Here is a 26,997-nt window from a genome sequence, read left to right on the forward strand (position 1 = left end):
AGACTTCTGGTCTTTGCTGTAGATATATCTTGTACTTAGTTTGTGGATTTCACCAAGATAATAGATAAGCATAATAAGCAAAACCTGTTTAAACTCACTATCCAGCATGCCACCATCCATCCATTAACATTGAACATTGTATCAGGATGGTATTGGGTTAATGTATGTAATGGTTTGTTTCATTTTCAGGTATTTGGAGTGGATGACAGCCAGGATTATAATAGGCCTGTTATCAACGAGAACCAGAAAGATTTAGTAAAAGATTGGGCTATAAATTCTGCTACAGTAGTGCTGGAAGAAAAAAGACCACTGAGTACAACTGGATTTCTTGACACAGAGGTAGAATTTAATTTTTGATGGTCTTCTTTTTTCTTCCAATAAGAGAGAGCACTAATAACTGACCAGTGAGTGTTAAACAGCAAAGAAAACTTTAGCTAAGATCTATAAGTATTTTATTTCTCTTAGGCCTTCATTGCATTATAAAAACTTCTCTGTCAGAGACAGGCACGTTATATTTTGAAGGTGTTTTAGACTTTGCTACCTTTCTGTGTACACTGACACCAGTGTATTGGAAATGTAGCAGGAGCTTCCTTGCCACATTTGCAACATATATTTGCACAGTATACACTTCTTGTAAGTTATGCAGCAGAACTGAGGAAAAGCTGATTATGTTATAGCCCAAAGCAAGTAACTATATTAAAATTCATAAATAAAGTGTATGTATTTAACGTCTGATACAAAGTCAGCTAGGAAGAAAGTGGTGGATAATATATTTCAGATATTTTTCCAAAGCCAGAGGACTTCATGTTTTTACATTGACAGTTGGAGTTCTCAAGTGAGATGCCATTCGTGAGAAGTCACTTACATTTGTTGCTGCAGAAGCAGTACAATTTAATCAGTTTGTGAAAAATTAGGCAAAGGAAAATGCCTGTTCTTTACACACAAGCTGGATGTTAACCATATTTCATATTGAACTCTTGGGAGACATTCTGATATCTTTGGGATGGATATAACTTGAAATGTGTTGGGAACAGAAGAGGCTTACAGTGGAGCAGAATTAATCTGGTAACAGTAACAAGGCACACCACACTTACTTCTGTTTGCCATGGCAAACTATTCCTGAAGTATGATCATGTAAATCAGCAAACCTTATAAATAAGCAAATTTTCTGGAATATATCAAGAGCTTAAACTATGACTTCGTGTGCCTGCCATGCAAATGCGTTGTCTTTAGTATCTAGGAATCTGTTTATCCTACAGAAGGTGTGCTTTATCATGGTTGTATTTTAGCTACTGTGCAGTCTTGATGCAATAAGTACGTGACTGTATCTAGATTAGTATCTTTGAATAGTGTCTCGAAGGTTACTGCTTCAAGTAAATTATTGCCATATACAGTATGGGCATATCATGTGGAAGAGTTTGACAAACTTTGCCTTTCACCTTGCTTCTCTGCATGAATCTGGTAACCACAGTCTTTCTCTCTCTTCTTTTTTTCATGCCTTTTGCAGCATTCAGCTCTTTTGTGCCGTATTAGTTTTCAGGATTATTGAAAGTATTGGTATTTTCTGTTTCTGTAATTTCATAAGCAGAATATATGATTCATTTTATGAACGTAATTGAGCTTTCTGGGTGTCATATTTTGCAGATAACAGGGTCTGATTTTAGAATACTGAAACTTCTGCAATCATAGGGCAAGTGTAAGAATCCTTCTGGCAATGGCATACGAAAACTTGCTTTGATTTAGGTTGAAATTACAAGAATGATACCTTTATATTACTGTGGATGCTTTACTGAATAAAAAGGTCTTTGTGTATTGGGAAAGGAATGGATTATTTGGCATAGTCTTAATTCACAAGATTATTACAAGACATGGTAGGGGAAAAAATGAAAATTGTTTGGTAGGTAAAGGAGCAAAACTGACATAAGGAATGTGGATATAGCAAGAATTAGTGTAAGAAGAGTTGAGAACAGATGAAGATATAAAAAAGTTTACCAGAGGCAGTTAGAAATAAAAGTTGGTTGATACATATGTAGAAGTAAAAGAGAAGCTAATTCAGAAAAATAGAGATATGTTTTGTAGTATCATAATGGGAAAACAAATCATGAGGATAACTATTGAGAGAATATTGTACTATTTAAAGTCTTATTACCAAAATTTATACTCAAGTTTGTTTTATCATTGAGAAAGGGAGAGGAAAATGTTTTTGACTTGTAAAGTATGTGGGTAACGTTCTCATATACAAACTTCTTTACTTGTAGTTTTTGGAAGACTTACTGCATTACTGAGCTGCAGATCACAAGTTAGTAAACCGTATTGAAGGTCTTGGCTAAACAGTAAGGTAGCCTTAGGGTAGCTCAGTGTTCCAGGCTTGCATACACTCAGACTGAGGGTGGACCTTGTTCCAGCTGCCCATCACAGTTGTACCTATGGATGATTTAGCAGAATGAGGCAAATTCAGAACATGATTGACATAGAAAAATCAGAGAATAAAAATTTAAGATATTTCAGTTCAGGAAGATGGAAAAGGTGGCTTGGAAAATTATGACGATTTTATAAAAACAATTTTGGGGTTGAACTTACATAACTTTACGGGGTTTGTGAAGTACCGGGAGTAACATGCTTGGAAAGGACCTAAAAACTGCTTTTCTTATAAAGAAGTTCTCAGCTATTCCTTTGATACGACAAGCTTTGGTACTTTGGAGTAGTATATGTCGTGAGATTAAATAAAATGCAGAGTAAATGTCTCACGCAGTTGGATTGAGCCTGCATGCACTGGTTTTGGCCTTTTTGATGATTACAGATAGGTGGTAAAAGTACTAAATCCATCTATTTAAAGTATTTAAATGTTTTTATTTTCTATATTATAAGCTGCCACTTGCCAACCAAGGTAAGTGTGATTTAAGAACAAAAATAAGATAGAGAACAAAGAGAATATTGTTGTTGTTGTTGTTGTTATTCTTACTGTTTCAGCTTGATTAATAAAAATACTGCAGACATTTAGAGTGTGATTTATCCATCCAGCTTCCGTTTAATTTTCAGTGGCAAGTTATCTATGCTAACCACAGTTTTAAAATAATGTACATGGCTTATCAACATTGTCTTTGATGTACTTCCTAAAGTCATACCTGTTTTTGTTTGATTTGTGTTTTGGCGGTGTTTTGGGGTTTGTTTTGTTTTTAATTTTAAGACTGCAGCACACTTAGAAACCTGGTTCTGCATCTTCAGGGTCATCAGTGCCATTGACTACAATGTTCCTTTTCCTGTTTGGAATGTGCATTTCATGTCTTTCCCACTGAAAATAAAATAAATAATACTGCTGACATTTTGAATACTGAATAACTTCATTCATGTAAATATTTGCTATATTACTTCTCAGAAGTGAAGAACCTGCTGTGTGTTTTAGAAGCTGTATTTCCTTTCCTTTTGTCCTTTCTAATTATACTAATTTGGTGTCCTGTAGAGCAAACCATTCAGTCTGAGGTTTGATACTTAGTTTTTGTTTGAACTTAGATGTTATACTGTCACTGATGTGAAAAGGCAAATATGTCCCTTGGATACCCTGGAAGATGTATTGTCAGTAGAAAAGGGCAGTGTTGACACCACGGTAGAAAGTGTTGGTGAAACTTCCTCTGAAATACTGGCGCTAGAATTGTTACCATTCTTGGTTAAGAAGGGTACAGAAGACTAGAGAAGGTACAAAGAGGATTACTCAGGTTATTAAGGGAATGGGGACTTAGCTTACAAAAAAAGATTGATACAATTCATTTAGCCTAGCAAACTAGTATCTGAGATGGGTACAGTTGCTAGGTTTTGCTGTGTAAGGAGTAAGTGCAACAGAAGGATAGAGAACTATAGATGTTAATGTTGTTCCAGGAACAAATGTGAAGACATTGGATGTAAATATGAAAAAAAGATCATCACCCCTGGAGGAGTATGGTTCTGAAGCAGGTAGAGTGGGGAGGGACTAAAAGAACTGCGTTCGAGATGGCACTTCAGTTTATGAAAGGGTGGCATAATATGATTCTTACAACATGAGATGACTAGAGTATGTCTGGGTTTTGGTTGTGGGTTTTTTTGTTTGCTGTTGGGTTTGGGTTTTTTTAATTCATCTTGTGGAAATTTATTTTTAAAAATATATTGTTCTGCTGTGAGATGCCAAGTATTGGAGATGCTTCCAGGTGTCGTTTGTGTGCTGTGGTGTTTCTTCAGATGTAGAGCCTGAAGCCCTAAATAGTCAGGCTGAATAATAAGTCCACAGAAATCCATTGGTACATTTTCTGAATGTCGGTTACTCCAATTTAGTATATATATGCAATAAGCATAAAAGAAAGCAGATTTAACATGAAGCTAAAAGGCTGTGGTCTCTTACGTAAACCCAGCTTTTCTGAAAGACTGGGAAATTCCTCTTAGTATTCAGGAGAAGATTTGGAGAACTGCTTACTTGAGAGCCTATAAGATGCAAATTGATATGGATTATAGAAAGAACATTAGGATAACTGAATATGAATTTCTTAATGTATGTTTTATAAACCTTTCACCTTATGGATGTGCTTAAACCACTGTCAAAAGAAACTGCTTTTCATAGCTTTGTTGTTTGTGCTTGTATATAAGAGAGTTGGCAAAACACACATTTGCATCCACTGCTATGCAGACAATGTTTTTCTGGCAGTGTAATTACTTTCAGATAAAAGTGATTTATCATGTTGCTTTACTACAATTAATCTGCAAAGTCTTAATATATTTCTCTGTTGTGAAATGTAATTCAGATTTCTGATACCTGTCATACCTGTATCTCTGGAATGGGTTAGGTGGTACACAAGGACTAGTTGGCGTTTTCTGTAGCAAGATAACTGGGAATGTATCACATTTGCTTTTGGCTGTAATTAATTGTTTTGTTAAAGATGGAAGTTCACTAATACGGACAGGAAATAGAGAAAAGGAAGTTTAAAGATATGAAAGAAAAACATGGCTTCAGCAGTAGCTGTTAATGCATAAATGTACATTTTTGCATAGGATTTTTGTAATATTCTTTTTGGCTCCCTAATCCTTGCACTGTGTTCAGAAATGCCCATAAATAACAGAAACATTGAACTGCCTTCCTTTGCTGTTACTAGTCTTGATTTTTATAACATTTTGATTCTAAGATATTAATTCACATGTGGAAATTTGCATAATAGTTCAAACAAACAATTTGGTGCATGACTGACTTAATGCCTTCATAATATTCTGGAAGATATTAATGATGTTGCACTTGCGTTAATTAGGGTCAGCCATTTAATCGGGAGAAATTCAAAATCATAAACTCAAGTATTCTCAAGTGTCGGAGTAACTTCTAATTTAAAAGAAGTCGTCATACTCTAGATGACATTGTTCACTGTTCCATTTCAGCTAAATATATTTTATAGAAAGTATAGAGTTGGTTCCTGGTCAAAAACTAAAACCCCAGAGCGGCCAAGGCATTAGGCAAAAATCAGCGTTTTCCAGAAGCGCCAAAATTTGAACAGGGAGTAGAGCTTCAGCTGACCTTAAAATAGCCCCTAAAAAATTCCCCTATTAAGCAAGTCACTGGTATCTCCATGTCCTTCCGAACTCTTCTGTTGATCTTGAATTGTCATTTACTTGCCCCTATGGTTGTGTAACTCCTTTGGAACTGCAGTCAATGACTTCTGTCATTTTCTTGTCTTTGTCTTTTGAGTCCAATAAATGAGACTATATAAACTTATAGGCTATAAGGCCTTTGATAGTGTATAGCTCTTGGGTGTGCATGCATGTGCACATGTATATGCATCAACAGTTGCCTGCTATCTTTTTTTGGAGATGTGAGCAACAGAGACTAATATATTGGATAAAACACTAATGCATTATATTTAGAAATCAGTTTTTTGAAAATAAACCAAGATATACTGTAGCAACACAACATGAGAAGATGGCTTAATTTTATATTTACTGGTTTTACATTCTAAAAATTTTCAAGGTTTCAAAAGGCTTACCATGAAGAAAGTAAAATAATTTCCTTTGTAAGTCAGCTGCAAAAAATTATCATATACTGATTACATTGATTTCAGTGTTCCCCAGTAGGAAGGCTTAATATTAGTATTTGCTTCTTTTTTTTTGTTTAGGCCAAACAAATAATCTGATCTTCCTTTCCTTTCCATAAAGTTATATTACTCTTTCAGTCCTTAAGGTAGTCTTTCTGTACTGAAGTAAATACAATAGTTCATCTGGACAAGAGGGTGTTCTAAACTGGTAAAATGTCGCTTTCTTTTGTTCCTGAAGCACATTTTTAGTTTTTGAACACACATGCACCCCCACACCCCATGTTTTTTTCCTGCTCTTCTGAGCTGAGGACTGAAATAACCTGGTTTTGAAACTAGCGCATGTTCCAATATGTTTTATATGGATTCTGATGTTTAAATGTCCATTGCACCAGGAAATGCTGTTTATTCTGTACTGATTCTTCAACTATGTAGATTTTGTTTGTTTGCCATTCTAGAGCTGCTAACTCTAAAATTTATTGAGGTAAACTCCTTTTTCAGTTTCCTCCAGGAAAATAGTGTCTGGCATATCTATCTATTCAGGTAAAACCTGGAAAGAGGACATTTTTATCAAATAGTTGTAATTTTTCTTATGCTTTTTTCCTTCCTTAGGAAGGTTCTGCTGCCACTGGAAGTAAACGTTGGGTATCACAGTGGGCCAGTTTGGCTGCTAATCACACGCGTCATGACCAAGATGACATCAGATTGGAGTCATCTGTGCCTGCTCCATTAGAAAACGGTATTAAAATCTGTTCTTGTCATAATTTCTGCTGAGGAAACCTATGAAAGGGAGAAAAGAGTGATTATGTACCTACATAAGCAGCGCTCTCACTCTTAGTACCTCATCTTCACCTGAAATTCTTTTGTGTCATTGAGAAGAAACATCATAAAAAAGAGCTCAACAGTAGTTCAGCGTGGTAGAAGAGTGACGAGATTAAAGTGAATGTTGCTAAAACAAAAAATACAGAACTGCTTAATATTAAAGAAACTTTCACTTGAATGCACTTTAAGTTGGTCTGCATAGTATGTTTCTTTCCTTACATTTTCTCAGTACAGGCCCGAGATTGGACTTTAATGGATTGACTGTTAAACAGTCCAACCTGAGACTTCGTTATTCAGTCATTATTCAGCATAGCATACTTCCTTATCTTGGAAACATAGAAAGCCTTCTATGTTTCTTGAGAACCATAGAAAACTTCCCCTCAGCAATGAACAACTTTATCTCCCTTTCTTGTGAATGCCAGATGTTCAGCCTATGGCTCTCCTTAGTTAAACTACTCACATTTCTTGTTTTAAATGGTTTATTTTTTAAGATCTACACTCTTGACTATACAGGAGTTGCTTACCTTAATTTACTTCGCTGCTGTTTTCTTCCTCTCGATTTCACATTACAGGTGATGATTTCACACAGAATTGTAGTGTAATTTTTATGCTGAAACTTGTGTATTGAGGTGGAGTTAATATAGCTCTTCATACAAAATTGACTGGTAAGATTAAAAGATTAGGGGGGAAAATGTGTTTCAGAAGTAGAAATGCTTTTCTGTGTACACCACTTCTGAAGATATACTGCTATCTACAGAACGTGTCAAATAACCTCTTGTTAGACATTGGTGAGTAAAATATGTTATTTTTTTCTATAGTTTTGAGCATCTTTTCAGGGTTTTTTTTGGTTTTTCCCCAGAAAGTTACATTCACAAGTGTAATGTGTGTTCTCTACTTTTTTGTTATTGCTGTGGCTTTGTTCAGATTTTGAAGAATCTGTGTCTGTTACAGTTTCAGAGCAAGCTACATCTTTGACCTATGAGTTAGTCTTTCAGAAGACTGCATTTTCAGCTGATAAAACCAAGTCTTTACTGCTTTCAGAGCAGAACCGTATGATTCTCTCCCTACTTACACCGCAAATCTGGTCCCAGCACTCTGCGCAGCAGTTAGGCCTTCTGCAGAAAAAAAAAAAATTGCCTATCACTAAGTTCTTTGTTTTTACTTCTGCCACCTTCTTGGGTCTTCAGACCAGTGTGAAAGTATAGTGACAGAGGTTGCTCTAAAGTATTTACCTATTCCACGTGACATACTAAAAAAAAATGAAGGGGGCAAAAACCCAATGATGATATCATACATATTTTTTGGACAACATTTTAGGTTTCTTAGTAATTTCAGATAACTCCCTTGGTTCAGTTCATCTAACCTGGGCCAGGAACAATTGTCTGAACTGATCGATATTGAATCCATAGGTGATAATTAATATTTTTTTTTCAAATTCCCTCTATTTCTCCTACAACACCTTAACTTAGTTGTAACTAGCATATGCATTTCCTAAGTGGATTTGTGATAGTTTTATTTTACTGCCCCCAGATTTTAGGTAACACTAATAAATTAATTCAGGTACGTTCTGTGTTCCGTATAGAGATCTTACCTGTACAATTTATTTGTTATTGGAAAAAAGCCAGTTAGCTTCTTCACAAAAGAGTTAGCTTTTAATTCTGTGTCTTATTCTGGCACAATGAAAGGAAGAGAAAGAGCATGACTTTTAATTCTAAAGTTGAATAAGTAAGTTGACAGCTTTAAAAGGAAAAAAGAAAAGGTGAAACTGAAATATTATTGGGAATTTCTTCCAAAATGAAGCTGCTGTTATGTATTGATTAGTAGCTGAACTTCTATTCAGGTTTATATTCAGCAGATTAGAGTATATATAAGCATGTTTAATTCATGATTCATCAAATACAGTTATTTTTCTGATAACTTACTTTTTGAAGTAAGTTCACATGGTTTTAAAATCATAGAAGGTGAGGCCGTTTATTAAAGCAAGGAATGAAATACATTCCAACTTCGTAGTCTCATTTTACTTTTTAGGGAATTTTACAAAGAAATTTCGCTTTTTATGTTGCATAATGCAAACTATGCTGATGCATAGAAGAATTGCTGCTTCTGCAGTAGCTTTTCCACCCCTCATAGCAGTTGAAATTTGCATGGGACACTAAAAGTCAAAGGAGGTGCAAAAGGGAAAAATTATCTGATACACCTTGTACATAGAATAATGGAAATCAAGAGCAAATTTTGCACTGCTTGGAAGGATTAGGGATACATTCAGGGCACTTAAAATCATCACTCTTGAGAATGATCCTTTGGGCAGTTAATCAGGAGTTTGTGGTCATTTTTTCTTTATATTGTTTTAAATAGTCACTTTCAGATGGGACACTAAGTAGGATCTTCTTCAGAGGTGAATGCTTCTTTTACCATTGTAAGAACTTTATGATTTAAGTGAAGGAACTACTCTGTAGTGCATATCCATACGGCAAGAATTCTGAAATACTTAAAGAGAAATCCAGAAAGCATTCACACACCAAAGATGTAATGAAAATACAATTTGACATGTATGTCCAAAGACCAATGCACAAAATCTGTCTTGTTGGCTTAGATGCCTGTTTTCTTTAAAAATCTTAGTAGTTAAACTTCATATGACATGTATGTAGCTAAAGACAGTGCTGAACAGCTCTACACCTTTCTTGTACTAAAGACTCTTTGAAATTCACCAAGAAGCAAGTTACATGCCTAAATACATGTAAAAGATTTGATCTGGTAAGTATGTCTGAGAGAAGTCAATCTTCACAGATAGCAATCGTAGTGATTTTCTTTGAAGCTCCAATTTTATAATTTCAAAGAAAAATATTCCAGGAATTAAAGAACCTTGCTTAGATTTCAGAAATACCTTCTGCTTTTCCAACGAGTGTCCTGACATGGATTATACAAAAAAAGCTATGAGTCGTTTTGCATTGTTCATCAAAGGTGTGAGACTGTACAAACAGAAAATAAAGGTTGAAGAGCTCAGATAGAAATTAGCAGATATGTACAATTGTACAATAAGTACAATTGTATACATAACTGTGATTGTTTATATTCAGTTAAGTGCTTAGAGAATTCTTGCAGAGAGGGAAGCCATGTACTCTATATTGTATTCCTGGAACAATCAGTGTTGGTGGCAAGCCTTGATAGAAAGATCCTGACAGGGTATGCAGAGCATTTGTTTATAGGTCTCTACTGGTGGAAAGTTAATTGACAGATGTGTGTTAGTAAGTATGTTGCATTATATTGCAACAACTGGCAAATGAACTTGCAAGAATTATTTTCTATCCAAACACTCAAAGTCAGAGCAATTTACAGAGCAATTCACATTATCTCTAAGTAATAAAGGCTTGTTTCTGGCAACACAACTGCTATCTCTGTTAAATGGGCAAGGAGGGCACAGTCATCTCTGTGAAGACTAAAGTTTGGTTTCTAAAATGCAGGTATTCAACATCAGTTAGTCCTTGCAACAGTTCATGGGATGGCCATAGTTTTCTGCCTAAAGAGTGTTTTATATCCACCAAGAATTCTATGAAAGTGGCTTAGCAGTAGGACTGCATTCTTTTGATGCTTTTTATGCATTTTCTATATATTTCTATACTACAGTGTCTTTTTGGGGTTAAAAGCATTCTTTTGGCTCTCTCAACCATAGTAAGTTCTTTCTTCATGAGTAGGCCTTTTCAATGTTGAAAGAGTGTCTCCCAGCACTGCAGCCACTTCCTGGAGGGGAGGTCTAGCAAGGAGAGGCTGTAGCCTTTTGGTGAGACAAGACTTTGAGCTGTCCAACAGGCAAGTAGGGAGAAAGGAGAGGCATCTTGCTCTGCTCAGTAGCTTTGAAATCTGGTGCTGAGTGTGTTTAGGGCTTGCTTTCCAGTCCCTGTTGTAATGGTGTGCTGATATAAAAGTGATCTGTTGTGTACCTATTTTAACCTACTGTGAGAGCATAAAAAATTGATGTTCATGTATACAGTCCCAGTGAACACAGCTGGCTGAAAGAGTTTGATTTCAGGAGAGAATTTCTTGCGTAGCTCAAATTCTTCTAAGAAAACTTTCCTCTTTCTATGAGAGCGATCCTAGCCCGTGTTATGGAACATAAATACCAAAATTACAGTGGAGCAGGAAAAAATACCATAGTCCATCTGCAAGAATGACGCAAATGTTGATGAAGTGTTCCCTTTCCCAGTATACAGTCACAGAGTGTCAGCAAGGTAGTAATGAGCCCAAAATGTCACACAAACAGGCAGTTGTTCAATCACAACCAAAATTATCCGTGTTTGGGAAGAAAGTCTGCCTGTTTGTAGCACAGCAGGAGGAAAGGATGTTGTTCTGTCTTTGTACTTTTACCCTGCTTCTGGAATGATTCCTTCCCTTTTCTTGCAATATGCTAGTTTTAGGAAGTGCACTTTTGAAAGATGGCTTTTTCTGTCTGTGATAAACCAGAAAAGGTTCATTGCAGTAATTCCACTGCAACCTTTTAGACATTGCTTTCAGAGACACATGTTCTGCATCAGTACTGTGGATTGTGTAGAATGAACTGCTCTTTTGTATGGCACTCTTATGTTTGTACTTCTAGTAATACAGAAATATTTTTCTGATATATGTACTCTCTTTAATTAGGAGATACCCATTCTAAATTATGTTAGCACATGATTTTGTTCAGATTTTATTACAAAATGTATTGCAACAGTGACATGAAACAGCATAGCTAGTTATGTAGAACTTCTTATAGTTTGGAGGTAATTAATGTAATTCGCAAACAGGAGTTTCCACTCCATAATAAGACGAGTGTTTCCATTTGTTCTGGAAAGAGGAAATGATGCCTAAAGAGAATAGGACCAGCAGTAATGGGCTAAAATGGAGAAAGTCCAGATCATGTTAAAGAATAAGAAAATAATTTTAAGAGTTATCTACTCAAATAGCTTATAGGGATAGTCAAATCTGCATTATGAGATTTTTAAAACTTAAGCGTGTTAAACATGTATTTGTCTAAGTATAATTGATTCTGCCATAGGAAAGAGGGGTGAACTGATGACTTTTTTCAGTTCTGTTTTATCATTGTTTTATTAGTCTCATGCAGTCCTAAGCATTTAATATTTCTATTTACCTTGCTATTGAATGACTTCTCAGATTATTTTTTTCTTTTTTAGACACAGACATCAGTGAGTCTGGTATTTCTGTTAGAAGCACTGGTTCAGCTGCTTCTATGGCCAGCCAAGGTGAGCGAAAGAGGAGGACGCTTCCACAGCTTCCCAAAGAGGAGAAAGTGAATGAAAGCTCAAAAGCAAAAACTACATCTTACCAGAGATCAGAAATAGGTGAAAAGCAAGACACTGAACTTCAGGAGAAAGAAACTCCAGCTCGTGCCTCAGATGCTGACAGCAGAAGTATAGCTAAGTCAAGCAGAACAATGAATGGTCTTTCACCAAAAGCTACTGGAGACAAAGTTTTTTCTTTCCCCAGCTCTTCCAGTAAAGAGAGAGTTGAAACTGGCAGAGAAACTTCTGTGGTGAAACAAGCTTTAGCAAAAATTCAACAACAAGAAAGAAAGGAGCAGGGACACTGGACACCCACAAAATTATCCTCTACAAAACCTGCTGCAAACCAGGTTGAGAAAGGTAGGGAGGAGATTGCTATGTCACCCAAAACTTTGGATAATCAAGGCAAAGTTCCTGGACATGTCACAGATAAAGCAGAAATGAAGTTGGTGCAGAGTGAGGGAAGAAGAAGGAAAAATGAGGAAACTATTAAAGGACAAAGTCCTAAAGCATCTGGAGGAGAAAAAAAGGAATCTTCAAAACCATTAGTGAGGCAAGGTAGCTTTACTATAGATAAGCCTAGCACAAATATACCTATAGAACTTATTCCTCACATTAATAAGCAAAGTGGATCTGCTGCCCCTTTAGCATCTGCAAACAGGATACGAGACAGGAGCGATTCAATGGACACTGATTCCAGTCTAGATACAACACTCATTTTAAAAGACACAGAAGCTGTAATGGCTTTCCTTGAAGCTAAATTGCGTGAAGAAAATAAAACTGATGAAGGTCCTGAGACTCCTAGCTATAACAGAGATAATTCCATATCACCAGAATCAGATGTAGATACAGCCAGCACAATCAGCCTTGTTACTGGTGACACTGAGAGAAAATCCACGCAGAAGCGGAAGAGCTTTACAACCTTATATAAGGATAGATGTTCCTCTGGTTCCCCTTCAAAGGATGTTTTAAAGTCTTCTGCAACAAGTGCCAGAGAAAAGATGGAAAAGAAAACTAAAAGTCGATCTTCAGATGGTGGGTCTAGAGCCGATGCTCGCAAAACTGTGCAATCTAGTGGAAGAATGAGGCAACCGTCAGTAGATTTGACAGATGATGACCAAACATCTAGCGTACCTCATTCTGCCATTTCTGATATATTATCATCTGACCAGGAAACCTACTCTGGCAAATCACATGGAAGAGTTCCTTTTGCCTCAGCAGATGAACTTTTACATTCCAAGATGGAAGGGAAGTCAGCTAAATCAAAAACCTCTCCTGTTGCACTTGGGCAATCTAGTAAATCTACCACTCTTCCAAGACCTCGTCCTACAAGGACTTCTCTCTTGCGCAGAGCACGGCTTGGTGAAGCCTCAGACAGCGAGCTTGCTGATGCTGATAAAGCTTCAGTGGCTTCCGAAGTGTCCACTACAAGTTCTACATCAAAACCTCCATCAGGGAGGAGAAGTATTTCCAGAATAGACTTACTTGCTCAACCTCGCAGAACTCGACTTGGCTCTTTATCAGCACGTAGTGATTCTGAAGCAACAATAACTAGAAGCACTGCCTCATCTCGTACCCCAGAAGCTATTATCAGAAGTGGTGCAAGGTTGACATCAGCGGGAGATGGTAGTAAAGTTTCTGCTAGAACTCGAGCCAATAGCATTTCTCGACTTTCGGATTCGAAATCCAAATCTTTCGCCTCAGCTCATAATTCTCCCTCAGGTATGTGAGATTATTTGAACTAGTCTTCTACAATACTAGATGTTTTTCATTTGTGGATTTTTTTTTTTTAATTTTTTTTTTTTAAGGAACAGATCTTACAAAACATTTGTTGAGTTTTAATTGATGCAGTGTTTCTCCTTGGAGTAAGAGGCTTCCTTGGCAGGGCTTGTGGATGCTTCTCACTTAAAGTCATAAAGACAAGTAAATGTAATCCTATAACTCTTCATATATGTTTTTGGGTTTTCTTAACTTGAAATCAGTAACACAGTATTGCATTGAAGCATTCAGATGTGGCAGCACTGATTTCCATTAGTACAAAAATAGAGCAGAGATCTCTTTTCTCAAGTCATAGTAGTTGAAGTTCAGGTCAGCAGCACTTTTTACTACAAAGATACAGTATTTATTTGTAAGATGAGCTTGTAAATATGCTGAAGAGAAAGGGTTCCCTGAGATGTTCCCTGAGGGTATACCCTGAGCATCTGTAGGATAATTATATTTACAATTTAAGATTAGCTTCCAGAAGTAGAAAAGTGAGATTTGTTTTATAAGAATAATATCAGTGAAGTAACAAATGGGAAAATTAAACACAAACACTTCCTAAACTAAATATCATAAAGTTAAATAATTTATAATAAAATGTTTGCCTTGCCTTGAAGTAATTTCTGTTCTCTGTTCCAAATCATGATGATTTATGATTTCATCATGATTTCCAAATCACGTCGATCTTCTTTTGTACTATCTTATGTGTGGAAGGAAAAATCCATCCAATTGTTTAATTTTGACCTACTATTCTGTTAGAAGTTAACATAACACTTTCAGTGCAAGCAGTGTGAAAGGCTGCAAGTTTTTTTTCCAACAGCAATATTAAATCAACCAAAATTAAAATGTCGTAGTTCTGAATAAGTGAACTTTAATGTGGAATGAATGTCTAAAATGTATGTCCTCTTGCTGTTTGAATTGTCATACTACCAGCTTGACTTTATTTGAAGCCAATCCACAACCTAAGAAATAATAAATAGAATAGCTTCCAGTGTTGTGTGTTGCTACTGAGATTATATATTCTCCTTTACTGCTTCCCATTCAGAATTGATATAAACATCTGTGACACTTAAATTTCCCACAGTCCTACTGCCCTTTTGTTGCTTGTCATCATACATGCACCTTCTTAAGATTCTGAGCAGTGTTTATTCCCCAGACAGGTATGTTTCGCCTGTGTCGTTTATTAGCTGAATAGAAATTTCTGTAGAGATACAAATGAGGCGTTCACTGAACTATAAAGTTGAGTCAGTTTAATATTAATGACAGGTGTCTACAAAGATACAAAAAAAAAAAAAAGGTGAAACTTCAGCAAAAAACTCAGTCTTTCCTTGTAAGATATTATTGGAAAAGTATTATGTTTTCAATTTTAATCAAAGTTTGAAATTGATGTTGCCTGAAAGGTGACAGAATTAGGTCAGGGAAGGACAGTTAAGACTGCTTTTATATGTTGACTTTAATAATAATTGCTAATTCACATTGTGATATTGCTGATTTTTAAAAAGGTAAACCCCAGATGTTAGTTGTCACTTTACTGCTCCTTGTGTTTTTCACAAAACTATGTCTGGATTTTGAGTTTTGTGTCCATGTGAACTATTGCATGCTTCCGAAACTTTTCCCAGGTTGCTGCATTGAGGTCATTTGTTGCTTCTGTCAGGGGAGCGGGTGTATCTTTCTCTTCGCAGTCTGTTAGTCTGTCACCATCATCTGTTTGTTTACTGTTCATTTCATTTACCTGCATTACACAGTCAAGTTTACTGTAGCTTGTATAAAATATTCTGTTTTCAAGAGGAAAAGCTGCCATCTTCTCATGAGCTACCCCAACATAATAAGATAGATATTTTTAAAAGAGCATTGTTAGAAAAATCTACAATAGAAATAGCTTCTATCATAAAAAGCTTTATCAGTTCATATATCAAAATCAGGGAGAGGACTGTATCAATGTACAGGTGACAATCTGAAAGCAATTAATAAAGCAGTCAGATTCTTTCAAAACAAAATCGTGGCTTAATAAAGCAATCAAGTCTTGTTACTACGTAAGTAAAGAATATTATTAATTTTGTTTACGATTTGGAGTTCCATATTTTGTCTGTATCAGTAAGCTTATTGTATAAGATTTTTACTGTACTATTTAGAGTGTACTTTAGGAAAATCTGAATTGCTTTAAAGGTGATATAATCTTTTTATTATATAATAAATATATATTTTATATACATAAAAATAAAATAAATATATATATCTCCTATTATATATAGGCCACCACTCAGTATATCCCCATTTTCCCATTAACGTCTTATAAAATGATGCTAATAACTACCCAACACATCAAGTTATTACTAATATTATAGATAAAGATACTTAAAACATCTTCAATATATAAAAATGGAATGTAGCAGAAGCTTTTTGATCAATGTGTACAATTCCTGAATTTAATTTTAGCACTCTTGTAAATTACTAATGAAGTGCCTGACAAAACTGCCTCAACTGTTTGGATGTGTTTTACTTTGGGTACATTTAATCAAGGCATAACAGTGATGTATTTTCTTCTCTCTCTGGACCTAGAAAGACTGGAAAATGAATGATCATTACCAATATAGGGTTTGGGTGAGGGTTTTTCTTTTACTAGAAGGTTGGTTGCTATTGAACTGTTAAAAATCTTCCACGGGTCTTCTCATCAGAGTTCAGTTAACATTACCACATTGTAGGTCACAAAATATTGGCAGCAGAATCTTGCTTCTTAAATCCACTCTATCAAAGAGAAAATTATTTTTGCATTTCCCAAATCTTTTTGAATGTTCAGACATACATGACTGTAAAAAGGGTGCAAAAAAAAGATTTAGTTACTGGATTTTTTTTTGTCTTCATGTGGATGAATTGCAACATAATAACATTAAAATTGTCAGAGCTATCAGCAAGTCTGTAATTTCAAGAATCTTTTTAAATCTCTGATACAGTTAAGTTTTGCTTACTTTTAAATGAAAGGATTAGCAGATAAATGGAATGTCTTGGATGAGAATTACCAGCATTAAAGTAATTACCAGGATGTTGCTTGATAACTGATAACACTGAAGACATGTGAAGCAGAATTAGTAATTTTATAGCACAAGCAGTGAAAGATTTAGTCAGGGCACTGAATCATGAAACAGAGTGTGATCAATAAAAACAGAGAAGAGCAAAGATCTTTTTTCAGTTGCAGAGGCAAATTGAAGGTGGTGTTACAGCAGTGGCTGTGTGTTGGGAAGACGAGCAACAGGATCAGACCTGGTACAAAAATGCTAAGCTGCAACTGTAAAATTAAGCATTAAGACAGAACGGAGAGACCTTGAGCAACTAGTTGTGTTCGGCAAATAACTAGCAGATAGGTTGATCAAAGCTGTTGAGGTATCTCGGGGCAGGGGGGGGAGAAGTTTGAGCATGGAGAGATAACAGCCCTTATTAACTGCACTTTAGTATTATTGCACTACTGAGCACCAAATTTCAGGATCTTTGAAAAGGATGAACCTTGAGAAGGCAATGCATCAATGAGAACAGAGTATTTTATAAGGGATATAGACTTCATAAAGTCTATCCTCAAATCTTAAAAGTGAGATTATGGTGTCCAAATCATCAAACTTGCTAGTTTAAGGTGTTGTCAACACATTCTACTTCTCACATAGTCACCGAATTAGGTTTGTCTGCTGATTATTTTAGCCAGGGTTTTGGAGGATTTTCCAGTTACTGATACTGATATTCAGTCTTTGGTGTCTGAGATGTCTAATTATACAATAGCTTTCAGAAGTCTACACAAACTACTATGACATTTTGGGACTGCATAATTTATAAATAGTATTAAAAGGATACATGTGCAAATGTATCGCTAGCTTAATGGGAAATGTGCTTGGATATTGCTTGTCGTGAATCATGCAACTTTGAGATTTTTTACTGTTAAGCCTACAGTAACTTTTTCCCCATATTAATGAGAAACCCATTGGTAATGTAAAAATAAATAACATTTTACAGCCTTAAAATTTAATGGTCCTAAAAATGTGGAGGGGTTTTATGGTACTGTGTAGACACTTGTTATTGGTGTAATTTCAGTTAGTATCTCTGAAATGTTTAAGCTTTTACAAAATTCAGTACTTTTGATTGAATGTATAATTTAAGAATCTTTTCCTAAAAACTGTGGGTGGAAAAGAGGACCTAAGACTAATCTCAGCAGTATATTTTATTTAAGCAAATGCTTCTAATCTGAATGTTATAATACAAATTAACATGATAAAACACTATTTTGTACACAGAGAAATCCAAGCTTCTCCCAGACCCAGATCCTGATGTTGAAACTTACAGTGGTAGAGTACTAGAAATCAAATCTGTTTATGATATTTCACTTCTCATTCAGTTTTTAGTTTTTAAATATATGACTACATATGCTCATTGTACAGTGCTGAGTTGCTGGACTAGCTCACTTGAGAGATTTTAAGATAAATTTTACATTTGTTTTGATGCGTATAATTTGAACAGGGACAAAGAATTTAAAAATTGGTCATAAAATGTGGGCCCAACTCATAAAGCTCTTCGGACTTCGGTCCCGCATTGCTTGCATGCTATTGGTGGGGAAATGTGCTTTTTCTGCATGTGTTCTGCTTCCCTAAGATCAAAACAACTTTGAAACCTCCAATAAGAGAATAGTAAGTGGCTGGAGAGACATTTTTATTTTCTTTATTAAAGTTAGAATGTTAAAAAAGATTAGTAGAACTGGACATGATTTGAAGCCCACATTTAAACCTGAAAAAAAAAAGACACAGAATATTTTTGTTTTCAGAGATTAAAAATACATTATTTATATGAGGGAAGGGATGTAAGCTTATTACACCAATGTCAAATTCTACGTCTTTGAGAGCATTGCACAAGTTTTTCTCAACTAAAAATTACTTTCATTATTCGTTACTGAAATTTGTATTGACGTATACTTCATTGATAATGTTTTTTTAAACATTTCAGAAGTCATTATTACTTCTTGCGTTTTTCTGATAATAAACCCAATATACAGTACTCACATTTATTATTTTTAAATTACCAAGAGGTGATCACACAGTTTTTAAAATTTCTACAGTAATGATAAAGCCTCATGAATGTCAGTGGGTTCAGGGGACTAAATCCCCTGCAAGAATTTAGCAAATTGTCACGATGAGCATTCCTTTACACTCAGTGATATCTCTTTCTGCTGGAAATGTTTGAGGGTAGCATATCTGAAACACGTTTTCTAGACTTTGCTAACTCAGGGGAACGAGAGCCTCCTACTTAAGAGTTCACTTATACTTCAGACTGTCTTCAGCACCATGGCTGTATATGCTTTCTGTGCTACATGTAAGAATATATATCCCTTTGCTCTGAGACTGCTGTTTTTGTAGATGTGCTGCTGAATTTTATGACACAGTATTAATTTTATAATTTTTTTTCTGTACTGATTACATAACACGTCATCTAGGATTTTTATGCTTTCTTTATGTAAGCATGCATTCCAGGCTTGGTGTTAGCTCCATCCTTCCTTCAGGTCTCTTCATTTTTTTTTTGTGTGTCACGTAAACCTTGAATGAAACTTGGGAAAAAATATGCAGAAAAAGTGCAATCTGACTATATACTTAAACATTAATGAATTGGGTCCTTGTTTTGTAATACAGTTTGCTTGAGCTCGGACTTTTACATATTATTTCACTCATCATTGTACAAAGAGCATCCGTTTTATGTTTTTATTAATCAATATTTATTATTTAACACAAGTTTTGTAGCTTTATTTTTAAGATATAGTAAATAAACCTTTTGTGAGGTATCTGGGGATTGATAATAGTTGTGTATTTTTGTGATGCTACTGAAATAATACTGTTTTTTCATATTAAAGATGCAATAATAATTTTTTTTTAATAATTAAACTAATTTAGTAAGTGCAAGATGGAGGCGCTTTCCTACAGATTATGCTTCCACCTCAGAAGATGAATTCGGATCAAATCGTAATTCCCCTAAACATACCCGTCTGCGTACCTCTCCAGCCCTGAAAACCACACGACTGCAGAGCACTGGGACAGCAATTCTAAGTAGCAATACATTCAAGCACAGAATAAAGGAACAGGAAGACTACATTTGTGACTGGACTGCTCACCGAGAAGAAATAGCAAGGTTGGTTTTAAAGGAGCGCCTCTAAAATAACAAAGATTTGTACCCAACCAGTTATACAGGTGCATATATAGGAGAAAGAAGCTAATGGATTTTCTGTATCTCTGTACTTACCGTTTTCATTTGCTAACTGAATGGGTAATTCAAAATTCTTCTTAGGAGAGACTGGCAGACAGAACACTGGTGTTACCAGCACGTCTCTTTCTATTGGAAAATGATAGCCTTTTCTAACTTATGGTAGCCAGATCTCAGAATAAGGACTTCTGGTTGCATTAGTGGGGCTTGCAGAGGTACTTTTGTGTAGAACTCTTAGTTGCTAATGGTGTATTTGCTGAGGCTGAAGTATATCTGGTTTTGTATTACCTTTACATTCATATTGAGGTAAAATGTCAGATCAATGTGTAAGTGGCAGAGAGAGGAAAAAATTGTTTTGGAAATGTGAGAGACCGTGTTCTCATTTTAATTTTTGTTTTATCTAGACCTTATTTTGTCTTAGATGTTTTCTGATTTAAATCACATGTATTCATCAAAAAGGTGAGCCCCTGAGATTGTGTAGCAATTCCTCCATTATTGCTAAGAGCACTCTTCTTCAAGTGAACCAAAGAAAAGGTAGTCAGTTCTACATTCTGGTAACCAATTACTCCTATATCATGCAATATCCAGGCAGTGAAAACTTCAGATAGCTTGCACTAAATAAATAAAACTGTATAAGTGTATAAATATTATTTAAAACTTAGATGATAGTGTTCAGGTTCTGAACCTTTTCACAGAACTTAATTTGGAAGCCTAAACAAGATAAGTGTTTTCCTTTTAAAATTAATCTTAACACTGATCTCACAGATGTGAAGCACTGTAGTTTACTTAGTGTGATTAATTATTTTTTGTTTCCTCATGGTAATATTTTGCAACATTTGTTTTTCTAGTGTGGTCTGTGCAAAGGGAAGATACTTAAGGGAGTCTGATAGCAGAGAATCATAGAATGGCTTAGGTTGGAAGGGACCCTAGAGATCATCTAATCCAACCTCCCCGCCATGGGCAGGGGCACCTCTCATCTAGACCAGGTTGCTCAAAGCCTCATCTAACCAGGTCTTGAACACCTCCAGGGAGGGGGCATCCACAACCTCTCTGGGCAATCTATTCCAGAGTCTCACCACCCTCGTACAGAAGAACTTCTTCCTAAGATCTAGTCTAAAGCCACGCTCCTTCAATTTAAAATCATTTCCTCTTGTCCTGTTGCTGGACACCCTTGTAAAAAGTCCCTCACCAGCCTTCCTGTAGGATCCCTTCAGGTATTGGAAGGCAGCTATAAGCTCCCCCCAGAGTCTTCTCTTCTCCAGGCTGAATAATCTCAGTGCCCTTAGCCTATTCTTATAGCAGAGATGCTGCAACTTCTGGATCATCTTTGTGGCCCTTCTCTGGACTCTTTCCAACAGATGTATGTCCCTGTTATGGTGAGGACACCGGAACTGGACACAGTATTTGAGGTGGAGTCTCACAAGAGCAGAGTGAAGGGGGAGAATCACCTCTCTTGGTCTGCTGGCCACACCCCTCTTGATGCATCCCAGGATACAGTTGGCCTTCAGGGCTGCATGAGCGCACTGCCGGCTCGTGTTGAGCCTCTCATCAGTCAACACCCCCAAGTCCTTCTCTTTTGGGCTACTCTCAAGCCACTCTCGACCCAGTTTGTACTTATATCTTGATAAATCATGAAATAAACATCTTGAAAAGCGTCTTCCTAAAACACCTCTCTCTTTCCAAGAATCTAAAGCTAGAGATGGATATAGGGAGTAATGTGTGTATATGGGGGAAAAAATAGAGGATGGCTGTAGCATATTACTTCCTCCTTATAAAAAGTGCTGCTAAACCTCAACTTCAGTGAAACCTCTTGGTACACTTTGCTCGTCTAGGAGAGATTGACACTGGAAGTAGTTGACAATTCAGTTGATGGTTAGGTTTGTGGGGTTTTTTTCTTCCCTTGGGCTTCTTAACCGTTTCCTCCATTTAGATTCTGTTTTTAAATTTGTTCGAAGGCTTTGTACTTACCCTACCTTTTCCAACTTCTTTATTTCTGGTGGAAGTGGCAAGAGCCTCAAATCAGTATTGCCAAATTTGTGATTGTGTATAGAAATATCACAGAAACTGCATTACATGAGCATATTTAAGGTTAAGAAAGCTAGGCCTCAGCAGCTGAGAAACTCCAGACTGCTGTCATCTGTTGTCACTGCTTCCAACACCAGTTTCTTTGGTTAGCTGAGCCCCCCTGCTCTAGGTCACTAGTTGATCCTTTCTGTGCCCCCGTATCTCTTTGTACTGATTCACAGTATTGCTCCTCTGGCTTTAAGTTTAACTTCTGTCCTTTATAAGATGATTTTTGTCTCTGCCCCCTTTGCTTTGCTAACCATAGTCTCCTCTCTATCACTGTCTACCCTGGTTGGTTTTTTTCCTTCCCAGCACTCAGTCCAACCTCTATGATCAGAGTCTCTTCAAGTCCGTTTAGAGTTTTTAAAAAAGGAATAGATAGTTACATGTTGTCATTAAAACAGGCTAATTTCTTTTTTTTTTTGTTGAATAACTGATTAGGCAGGTGTAAAGATAAGTATCTCGTAGAATAAATGTGCAGCTGAAAGTAGTGTAGAGACTGTATGACAAACATTCCATTGCATCCATGTTACCATCATACTGTATTTCAACTGGTCTTCCAGGATTTGACCCAGTTTGCACTTTTCACGGCCTGTAAAATTTACAGATGTTAATAAAAATAAAATTTGGAAAGAGGTGTTTAAAAAAAACTTAATGGAATAACTAAATGTGATCTAACCCCACTTAGGCCTGGAGGGATATACACCCTCAGAATAACAGGAGCTTCACGTATATTTTGTTTAGGGATTTTGAAGTATCATTACAAAATAAGCTGGCTCAGTGTAGGAAGTGTGACATAGCAGACTAAGCATAAAAATTATTTTGGTAGTCCAGCACTTCAGAACTATTACTGATCTCTCAGAAATATTCCTGTTTCACTGTGTTTTTTCTAATACTATGGGTATTCTTCCACTACAGGTAAATAAGAACTAGAGGTCCAGGCTGTTGAAAAAGGTGGTCATGCTCTCCCCATCCCAAGCCCTGTGTTCTCAACTTTTTCCCTGGTGTTGGAAACTGTCCCTTATGTAACTGTGTAGCTGCGGAAGTCTGCTCACTGAGCAAATCCAATAGCAACTTTTCCTGGAGCGGGTTGGGGGGGCTTAAGGAATTTGAGGTTTATTTTAGTTTTGCCTCCCTGAATTGATTTGCCTTGCAAATCAGATGAAGGAAGCAGTAGAAATCTGCAAGGCAGCCTACAGTTGCAATAGAGTAAATATTATGTACCTAAAGCCTAAGTATACAAAACATACTCCCTTTATTTAAGCAATACTTTCTGATTCCAAAAGTTAATGTAGAGTGACTTGAAAATTTAATTTATGAAAAGTCAGGCCCAACCCTCAACTGGTTTCTAATTTTCTTTTTCATTGCACTTTTTGTTTATTGCTCGGTCTATATTGTTTCTGTACAGAAACGTTCTTGAGTACTGACTATAGCTGACTATCACATTGAAACTAATTCCAGATTTTGTTCTCTTGACTAGTGTTTGACTATGCTAATTGTCTTAACAAGTTGCTTGCCATCCATGTTAGAGTTGTTTATTATGATATTTTTGGGATTCATTTGAATTCATTTTTATGTAGACATCTGACATTTTTATCTAATTTTGATTGCTTGGTAAGAACTCAATTGAAGTGGCTGAGCCGATTTTCTCTGGAGAGTTAAGCCTCAGTTGATTGATACTACTTTTGATTATGGTGTTTAATGACATTTGTCTTCTGGAGGACTTAATGATAATCGAAATTTCCTGGGTTTTATTTGCTTCACAACTATTCATTAAATACCAAAATTTGTCCCAGAAATTGAAACGTGATTATTAGCAGCTTCTCTGTTAAAGAAAAAAAAAAAAATGTGGTTGTATGAAACAAAGGAAGTAGGTGCTCTAGTATCTCAGCTACTTAGAATATTATCTCAAACCTTGGGGAATGGTGTACACACGCACACACACATATATATATAAAACTTGAAATAGAAATTAAAATTGACCCAAAAGATGTAGTAATTAGGTTTAATTAATATAGTAATAGGCACCTACCATCTTTTTAATTTATTAAAATGGGCAGTTGACTAGGTTTCTGCTTCAGTGTTCTAGTCCTTTTTTAGTTTTAATTGAGAAATACTGTTTTGAGTGGTCATGGGTAATTGCTGCACATTCTTCTACAGCCTTTACCCAATTATATGTGTAGGTATGCTGCACAAGGTTGCACTTCATTGTGGATTGCTGATTGTTAGCTTCAAAATCCAGTGCTGAAATTTGGCTGGAAATTTTTCTAATTATGTTTGCCTTTCTAGTTTAAATTCTGCTCACTTGGTCTTAAACTAACTCTAAGTCAATGCCGTCCATTCTTTTTGACTTGAAGACAAAGTCAAAATAAAAAACAAAAGGAAGCTCACCGTTAACAAGCACTGGCCAGCATGATATGCATCACTGTCACATGGCCATGCAACTCCTTCCACTTAAGGAGTGGGTGCTGCTGTTCAGAGTCCTTGGTGGTGCAGAATCAGCACGCATGACTTCTAGGCCTTCAGTCCTCTCAGACAGAAGTATGAAACAGGATCACTTGGTGGGCTGCTCTGAATTCTAGGTCTTTTGAACTACTTGATCCAAGCTGGAGATTCAGGGTGCCATGGTTAGTACAGGGCTTTTAGCTTTTGCTTTGGTGGTGGGTTGTTTGTTGTTTTTTTTGTTGGTTTTTTTGACTCCTTTTGAGGTGTCCTGAGGAGGAGTAGCACAAGCGGACCTAGGCAAGCTTCCTCCTTCTGCTGAACAGAATACAGAGCAGAGCTATTTTTTGACATGACAGATCAGAAGAAAGGAAAAGCAATCTTCAGCTGAGAATTAAGATGCATTTGTGTAGTGCTATCATATCCAGGTTTTTACAGGCATGTCCTGTTGTTCCAACTAGAAAGCTTGGCTTGATTAAATTTGAGGATTTAGGGTACTGGTCTGGAATTTGAGACATGTAAGCATCTTGATTGTGTTCTGGACATTGGAGATTTACTGCGTTTACACAGGTCATCTGTGCTGTGTTTTCAGCTTATTTTCAGTGTATTTCCAGTGCATCCCATGGTGGGATTTATTCCTTGTTGAAACACATCTCCGCCTGGGAATCCTAGAAGGAAAACAAGGGTGCTCTGTCTTTTGAGATTGTCTTCTAACTTCTTTATCTAGAAAGGCATATTATTGAAAACTTATGTTGAAAATTTGCTTTTATGGTTCTACAAAAAACTTTGCATTTAGAAGGGCACACACATTTTCATAGCACAGTTATCAGGAGCTGGAATTTAGAAGCTCAAAGGCTGCAGGTTGGGCTCTGCTGGTCCAGAAGTATTTGTAGGGGAGAATGTAACACTCTCTTTATTACTAGGATCAGTCAAGATCTGGCTCTCATCGCACGGGAAATCAACGATGTAGCAGGAGAGATAGATTCAGTGACTTCATCAGGCACTGCCCCCAGTACCACAGTAAGCACTGCTGCCACCACCCCTGGCTCTGCCATAGACACTAGAGAAGAGGTAGGAGATCTTCATGGAGAAATGCATAAGGTTCTTCCTTTTCTTTATTTCTTTTGCTTTTAGCATTTTGCATAGCCTTTTTTAGTTCTTCCCACTCAACCCGTGTGCATGATCTCTACATTGTTTTTTTGATTTAAAGTTCCTTTACATTTCAACAACGAACCCAGAAATTATTCTATGAACACAGCTTGTCAAAAGGATGCATACTATCTGTCTGTCTCTTTTTTTTTCCACGAAACATAGGACAAGGTAGTTATTTGTTTATTGCTTGTCTGTAGCCTTAGATACCATTGGATAGTATCTAAGTGCATTTAAAGATACTAGTGTGTATGCGTGAATGTATATAAATGTATACATTTAATACCTTGCATAGCTTTTAAAAACAAAAAAAGTCCCTCTTTTCACAGGTGACATAAGTTTCATCTTCTGAACACTGAAAAACTTAGGTACCATCAGTTAACAGTAACTTTTAGATTTTCTTTCTTAATAACATTGTCAAAACCTGCCTAGAAATAAGTTTGCCTTGTGCTTCTAATAATTCTCATTTTCTTTGACTACCTCTGGTGTGCTGTTCTGTGAATATATTAACTAACTTGTTCTAGTAACCATCACAGGTCTAATGCTGGTAAACATGTTAATCTGAATTTAAATCATCACTTTCTGCCATATTACAATTCACCCTAATATGTTGTATACGTTTACTGCATTTTTTTTCTTCATAGTATTCCTTTCAAAATGTGTTTATTCGTTTTCGTGTGCATAAAGTTTGGTTAATACATTAGTTTACTGTGTTTATTATAATGCTGTCTTTTTCTGTGGAAAAAAAGATATAAACAGTGATAAGAAATCTGTGAGTTGGGTACTCAAAAAAATTTTAGCTGCACTCACATAGATTTTGTTTTTAATTCTCCTAGACTTATGGCTAAACTTTAATGAAGTGCTCACTTTCTCAGATTGTTAGATTACTCTGATTTTTATATTACTTAGTAATTATTTTCTTCTTTAAAAAATATTGTACAGTGTGTACATACTGCAGGTGGCAGTGTCTCCTTTAAGTAGGTGTAGGTGTTTCTGTAACACTGACTAATCTGGGAAAAAACCTAAATTTTATAGTACTGTACTTAATTCCACAGATATACTCCATTCATTGAAGGAATAAATTATACAGTAGCAGTTACCTATAAACTTGCCCATAAGCAAAATTTCTATAGGATAGACTAATTTTGCCATATATGTCTGGTATTTTAAAAAAAAAGTTAATTTTTACAAGGTGTCGTTACATGAGATGCATCATTGCATACTATACA

The 26,997-nt window shown here is 36.1% G+C and overlaps 1 protein-coding gene across 5 annotated transcripts in view; it reads left to right on the forward strand.

The window, feature by feature from the left end:
* CEP170 (centrosomal protein 170) overlaps positions 1-26,997 on the forward strand; it is a 74,700-nt gene that overhangs the window by 37,389 nt on the left and 10,314 nt on the right. For 2 of the 5 annotated variants that reach the window (XM_009961813.2, XM_009961814.2), the window contains exons 10-14: positions 190-339; positions 6,648-6,774; positions 12,023-13,852; positions 19,807-20,041; positions 25,543-25,690. In XM_009961813.2, coding sequence (XP_009960115.1) covers positions 190-339; positions 6,648-6,774; positions 12,023-13,852; positions 19,807-20,041; positions 25,543-25,690 — 2,490 coding nt within the window. Of the gene's footprint in view, positions 1-189; positions 340-6,647; positions 6,775-12,022; positions 13,853-18,165; positions 18,217-19,806; positions 20,042-25,542; positions 25,721-26,997 lie in introns of all 5 variants that reach the window. The other 3 variants (XM_086460944.1, XM_009961812.2, XM_009961815.2) reach the window with 3 other exon arrangements.

The sequence above is a fragment of the Leptosomus discolor genome, chromosome 2 (assembly GCF_034619465.1).
Source record: "Leptosomus discolor isolate bLepDis1 chromosome 2, bLepDis1.hap2, whole genome shotgun sequence".
Classification (NCBI taxonomy): domain Eukaryota; kingdom Metazoa; phylum Chordata; class Aves; order Leptosomiformes; family Leptosomidae; genus Leptosomus; species Leptosomus discolor.